Source organism: Falco naumanni, chromosome 18 (genome assembly GCF_017639655.2).
Source record: "Falco naumanni isolate bFalNau1 chromosome 18, bFalNau1.pat, whole genome shotgun sequence".
In the NCBI taxonomy this organism is placed as follows: Eukaryota; Metazoa; Chordata; class Aves; order Falconiformes; family Falconidae; genus Falco; species Falco naumanni.
The window spans coordinates 5,524,194-5,530,808 of NC_054071.1; the positions used below are offsets into that span (position 1 = coordinate 5,524,194).

The 6,615-nt window shown below is 47.3% G+C and overlaps 1 protein-coding gene across 1 annotated transcript; it reads right to left on the bottom strand.

Annotated features, from left to right (window-relative positions):
• Window positions 1-177: 177 nt before the first annotated feature.
• LOC121098928 (gastric inhibitory polypeptide) lies at window positions 178-5,311 on the bottom strand. Its single transcript, XM_040617444.1, has 5 exons — window positions 5,241-5,311; window positions 4,001-4,147; window positions 3,548-3,679; window positions 1,301-1,393; window positions 178-326 (listed from the first exon to the last, which is right to left on the bottom strand). Exons 1-5 carry the CDS (start codon window positions 5,309-5,311, stop codon window positions 317-319), a joined length of 453 nt encoding a protein of 150 aa, XP_040473378.1. The 3' UTR covers window positions 178-316.
• Window positions 5,312-6,615: the final 1,304 nt, after the last annotated feature.

The following is a 6,615-nucleotide window of genomic DNA, read 5'->3' on the forward strand; positions in this document are numbered from 1 at the left end:
TCCCAGCCCGGTTTGTTGGGTCCCGAACACCGCAAATCCTGTGTGGGAATCCCGCCGGCCCCCTCGCTGGCATACACGGCGGGTGACTCTTAACAACCTTGTTTGAAAGGACATACGTATTTTTTTTAACTCATATTTTATAGCCCATCCCCAAATTGGTTCTTCTCCGAATCTTACTTCAGCTTCAAACTCAACTCTTTATTGCTTGCATTAGCAAAACGGACAATACGCACAGAAGGGAGTGAATGTAGGGTCCCTTCCTCCTCCTCGCGGGTCTTGCTGGGGTGAGGAGAGCGTTCCCTGGGGGGTCCTGGAGCTACGCAGTCCTGACAAAGCAGAAGTGGGAGAGAAAAACATCAATTCCTGCGGTGTGGCGCTTAACCCGTTTTCATTTGGTTCCGATAGGAAACAAGGCACAAGTTTCTCGCCTTCCCTAGCGACCACCCCCCCCGGATACTTTGTAAATCCATTTTGATAGCAAGATGTGACTCCAAGTTAGTATCTAATAGTAAGTACCTACAAGTTTTGAGGAAAAAAAACCCCAAAAACCAGCCAGCAGCTGGGTAGAGGAGAGAGATGCAAATCAGTGTTTCTCCGCAGGAAAGGCTGCAGTATGAGCTCAACAGTTATTTGTTTTCCCTGGCCGGCTGGCCGGCCACTCGGCTCATATTGTCTGACCAAGCTGCCTGGAATTGTCTGTAGCACAGAGCTGCCTCTTATTTCCAACCTACATTTATTCATGGCCAGTTCATCCCTTTTTGTTCTTATGCCAACTTTTGCCATTAGCATAAACAGCTCTTTTCTCGCTTGTTTTTTTTAATAGATGGTGACTTTGTCTTACTCGGCTAAGCATAGGATGGGCTCGCTGTTCCCTGGAGCCTCCTTGGGGCCCTCCCCTGCACCTTTTGCATCCTGGTTACTTGTGTTTCTCTCTGAAAGCCTTTCGTAGCAGTGTACAATGCACAGAAAAAAAAGACACCTCTATTTTCTCATTAAAAAGAGGGGGAAAGGCTTTACTAACCTCCCTGCTCTATAGACAGCAATTTTTTTGGAATCTGTCTTTCCCCATCTTTGTTGTATCAATGAGCTGAGGATACTTTTGCAGGACCAAACTCTGGCCAGAGCTCTTAACTCTCCAGTCAAATCCAGCTGAGCTGTGCCCTGTAAGCACTCAGTGGTTATCTAAAGAAATCCTAAATTCCTTGATTGAGCACTGCAGCAAGTGGCTTTGGGGACGAGGGCTGGGAAGAGTTCTCTAGGGATGCTTGTAACACCGGGAATGGGTAGAACAGCCACTCACGCTGGTCTGCAGAGATCAGTCGACATCAGCCATGTCAGAAAGTCCTGGTTCAAAACATCCTTCAAACCTTCTGTACCTTCCAGAGAAGTAAAACTGCAAGAAATGTGCCATGCCATGAAGACAGAGGAGAGGCAACAATCCAGATGCAGTACATAACAGCTTCTTTTCCCCATCTCCTCAAGTTCACAGGGATATTTTATTTTCCTCGTCTTCTACTGTCTTTGACTGAGAGAAACCCACAAAAAAGCTTTAACCTCTCTGACATGGTGAGCTCCTTGCACACAACAGTGCCTTGATCTTGGCGTGTATGGGCTGCCTGGCGGTGAGCATGTCTATCCGGCTGGGGGGACGAGGGGGAGCTGTGCAGTGACCCCCCCTGCACCCCACCTCCTCCTAGACCCAGCAGGCATCAAAACAAAGGCAGAGCGTGGGTGAAGCGGCATCTACACTCCCAACTCACAAAGGAAAGTCTTTGTTTCCGAGAAGGACTTTCCCCCCTGCAAGTCCTGTTTTTTATTTGCAATTAAGGAGATTAAGGGAGACACTAGCAAACAATTTTTTTTTCAAATGAAGCTAATCAAGCTGATTAATCTCTAGCATCAAAGGTTTCCCTTCCCCCCTCCACCTCCCCCCCCAGAACAGGTTAGACAAACATCTGTCAGGAACAGTTTAGGGCGAGTTGATCCTGCTTTGGAGCAGAGGTCAGACTGAGTGACCTCTTGAGATCCCTCAAAGCCCTCGTTTCTTTGATTTTGTATTTTCAGTATGACTAGCGATTCTCGGTGTCTGATTTTCTGAGTGCTTGGCCTGAGACACCTCTGTGAACCAGAACTTTGCTCGTTTCCCCCACCCCGGGTCATCCCCTGCACCCTGGTTTCTAAAGCAGTTTTCATGCAAAGGCTGCAAAAGACAACAAATGCCCCCAGATTCTTGTTCTGGGTGACTGTCCCATGACTCCCTGTAGTTAGAAATTCCATTTATTTTGCCAGAAGAGGCTAGGATTGTGCCTGAAGGATGTGGGCTGTGTGCGGTAAGTGCTTTTTTTCCCCTTCTCGCCACCATTTTAGGACTAACCAGCAGCAACCTGTTAGGTTTTGTAAAATCCCCTTCATGTTACAGAAAGGAAATGTATCCCTCATTCATTTGTCAGTGGTTTGTGTGTTGTTTTTTTTTAATATATAAAGTGCCTGAGAACAGATTTTTCCTTGGACTCGTGTCTAATTTGCTTTTTGAACATTTGTGACATAAGCTAAGACTGGGGGAGGTGAAACAGGCTATTGACAGGCTGTGGATATGCTGACACAGCACAAAGCCGCGCAGGGCTGAGATACACAAGCACGCTCACAGCCAGATGGCTTGGGAAAGGCAGGCACGAGCTGCAGCACCAGAATGCTCCATATGGACTCGGTTACCTTGCCCAGAGGTACCTGTTCCAAGTGAGCTCGTATCGCCATTGTAACCGTGATGATTTTAAGATAATTACATCTTAAAAAAAAAACAAAAATAAAAAAAAATCTGTGCCTTTAACTGGGGATGCTCAGATCAGAAACAAACTGGGAAATTCCTCCTGGGTCAGGCAGGCATCTCTCCTGCCTGGTTTCGCGTTTAGATGACAGGCTCTTCATAATGAGAGCTTGTAGCGGTGATCCAAGGAATGAACCGTTTTGTTTCTTTTTTAAAAAATGAACCGGTCAGGTGCTGAGAGTGTGAACGAGTGGGTTGGGTTTTGTTTTTTTTTCTTTCCCCCCCATGGCTTGATTTGATCAAATCAAAATGTTTTGTAGAAATGTATCAATTTCATCTCATTTTCGCTGGGGAGTTTTCTTTTGAGAGGGCTTTGTTTTGATTAGGTCAAAGCACTTCATTTTGACTTCTCTGTTAGGGTGATGTTAGAGGAGTGGATGCGCTTCAGCCCTGTCAAAAGTCCGCATCTTGACCTTATCAAAGTGCTGGGGTTTGATGAAGCTGTGCTGACATTTGCAAAACAAAAGATGACCCCAATCATCTATGTTTTTGTAAATTTGGTGTGTGTGTTCTGAGAAATTTAAAATCTAGAGAAGCTTTTTTTAGTCTTTGTTCTTTTCCTCACTCATGAGGCGGAATGGCGAAATGTGAAATTTCCTTTTGAAATCAAAATCCTCTCATTTTCCTACTTGACACCGTTACCACTGACACCTGCCCCCAAACTCTCCAAAACTCTTGGAGACCTCACCCCTCCCAGTGACCAGACCTGTTCTCCAGTCTCACCTCTGGTTTTTCTTGGCTTTCAGCAGCCAGGTGAAGAAGTCCTTGGCTCCCTGAGCGCCCAGGTCGAAGCTCTGACCGTCCCCAGCTGGACCTCGGGGCTCAGCTTCCCTCCTGCGCAGCTCCGCGGCGCTGCTGCAAGGGCGGAACGGGGCGATGCCGGGCGGCGCCACCAGGGGGCGCCACAACGCCGCGTTCCCCGCACCCGGCTCCCTCCCCCCACCACCGGCAGGGCGGGCGGCGGGCTCGGGCAGGGAGCGGGGTAGCTGTGCTGTCTGACAGAGCAGAAACGTTATAGGACTTATGAAAATACAAGAAATAAAGAAAACCAGCTCCCTGGAGAATCACTGCTGCGGTCCAGGAAGAACCTCGGCTCCCCATCCTTCTGTAGCCATAGGTCGGCTGACAGCAGCTGTCGGTTTGGACCGTAGGAGCGTTGGGAGTCTACGCACTTACTCGCTTTTCTTCTCCCGTCTGGCCAGCAACCACTCCACAAAGTTCTTCTTCAGCATGGTGTCCATCGTGCGGCTGTAGTCGCTTGCCAGGGTGGCCTCGGAGTAGCGCCGCTGCACTGGTCTGGCACTGGGGATGCTGATGCTTAAACTGGGGGAAGAGCACAGAGGCAAGAGTGAGTCCTGCTTCGCCTGGGCTGCCCCAGTGGCCCACGTGCTCCCTACAGTCTGCGAGGTTTTGTGATCACTTTGGATCCCCCTTGGAGCCGGTGACTGTTCCCGCACTGAGCTCCTCGTGGGTTCTGCTGGCTGCGAACGCGATGGCAGCTCGTGTCTGACCACCCAGAAGGAGATGGAGGAGCAGAGCTCTGGGTGTTTGCTGGCAGCCTGGAGTCAGGGAGGCTTTCCCTGCCTGATCCTCACAGATCACGGCTCCGAGCTCAGGCATCCAGTGTGCTTGGGCTGCCTCCGGCCAGCCGTGCACCTCGGGCCAAGGAAACCTGTCCCCGCATCCTCGAGAGGCTCAGGGGTGAGTGGCAGGAGACGAGGGCTGACCTTGAGACCAGAGCCAGTCTGACAGGGCAGACAGTTGGTGGCTACCTACGTTAGTGAAGGATTTCAAGACAGATCCTTTTATAGTACTGCTATCTGGGATTGCAGCAAGCTCTCCTGCTCTAATAAGGGATCTTTTGGATCTTCTCAGGTGGTAGCTGGAAATTTTGTAATAGGAGTCTGAGAAATAGAGGGAAAGTCTTTATAATATACCTCCTTGATGTAGGGAAAGATAGGGAAAGTTTTTATAATATACCTGCTTGATGTAGGGAAAGATAGGGAAAGTCTTTATAACATACCTGCTTTATGTAACCAGTCATCTTTTCAGACTATTTCAAATACTGGGTGCCCCCACCCTCATTCATGCGAGAGGATTACATCTTGTTTCTAGTTCTCAGCCAACCTTCTTCTCCTGGTTGACTTCCAGCTTGTTCCTCCTAACCCAGAGCCATGGAGTTTGTAGGGAAAACTTGGGAGTTCCTGGCTCTGGCTCAAAGGCTCAGGGCTTTAGTTTGATATCTCTCTTATCATGTGCTCATCTTTGTATGCTTGGCTGTCTCTATTATCTGAGCTCTACCTCAGGACTCATGTTCTCACCTACTCACCAAGATGCCAATGGAAAGAGTCCATTTGCCTCCAGTGAGGAGCTGGAAGAGTCTCAAAATACACTGTGAGCTTTCCAAAACACTTACCCTGAGACGTTCTCTTCCATCAAAACAAACCCCAGAGACGCGAGGAGCAGAGAGAGAACTTTGAAAGACATCATTTTCTCAGCTGGTTTCTCTGTTCAAAAGCAAAGGGCAATCCAGATGTCCGGCCCCTACGAACACATGGGACATAAGTGACAGGACAGTGAGCCCAGGAGGATGTGTGGTGGCTGGGCACGTGCCTGTGCTTGTAAATGTGTTTCTTCAGTCCTTGTGCTTCGAGCAGCCTTCTCCATCCTACAAAGCCTTATTCTGCCGCTCCCAGTTAAATCACTTTTTCAATGCCAACGCTCTTTCCCACCCTGGTGTCTTTTAATGTTGGTTCCCTATACTTTTATTGTAACCATCAAATTCATTGTGAGTTGCACATTCCTGGAGGCAAGGGCTTTGTCTTCCTCCATGTTTACAAGCTGACCCTGTGGGTACCTCATTGTGCTTTAAGGGTCGATTCAATCTTGAGTATGTGAACGGGAACCTACGTTGGATCAGGCAATTCAGCAACAACGGCATCCCGCTTATCCCACGCTGCAGTTCCGCAGGATTTAGGAGCCTGATCTAATTTCTGGGACAGTTTCTGTTGGGGTGGGTAATGCCTTATGTAGGGACTGGAGCCAGAGTCAGTGAATATCAGTTATGAAAAATACCGCATGGACAGTGACAGGATCGGATTCCAAGATTTATTAGTTTCAAGCTGTTCCGAGTCTTCACGTCCACAGTTCGGCTCAAAAGCCCTTGGACATTTGAGCTCTTTTAATTACTATTCCAGCTTTGCAAACTCCGTACAAAAATGGTTCTGATCATGGCTCACAGATATGTTTTGTTGTCCCTCACCTCACTCTTTGTCACAGCTATTTCTGGAAACAGCACTGCGATGGAGAGCTGCTGTTAACAGGAAGGATAGTACAGTAACAAAACGAAAAAGGTCTAGATCAGGACTCAAATATTCCATCCTTCAAAAATTTATTCATACATCTATAGAACTTTACTCCTTTAAGTAGTTATTTGTACTCTTAGGACAGCCCAGTTCTTATTTTGGAGAGAGCGATAATTTGCAAGTTGGGATGTTGTTTGTAATTGTGGCATTTTTTATTTCTGGAAAACTGTGACATCTTTTACAAATGTTTTCATTTTCATACTGAATGCATTACATTATCTCAGATACATCGAGTTCTGAGGAATGCTCTTAAAAGCAAAGGTGTAATGTAATATTCTGAACACTGGCAAAATCCCTAAAATACTTAGAGCTAAAGCAATAAAAGACAAATAGTTACAGAGTATGTTAACAGCAGAAATAAATTCCATTATACAAAGAGCTGAGGAGTATTTTAAATGAGAACGGGAAAAAAACATCATGATTAAA

What these genes read in the sequence shown, in the direction of transcription:
- LOC121098928 (XM_040617444.1), bottom strand. Translation starts at nt 5,311, where the DNA reads ATGTCTTTCAAAGTTCTCTCTCTGCTCCTCGCGTCTCTGGGGTTTGTT. An exon ending in ATGGAAGAGAACGTCTCAGG is followed by an intron (nt 4,148 to 5,240) that starts GTAAGTGTTTTG and finishes CTCTTCCCCCAG; the next exon opens with TTTAAGCATCAGCATCCCCA. An exon ending in AAAGCCAAGAAAAACCAGAG is followed by an intron (nt 1,394 to 3,547) that starts GTGAGACTGGAG and finishes CATTTCTTGCAG; the next exon opens with TTTTACTTCTCTGGAAGGTA.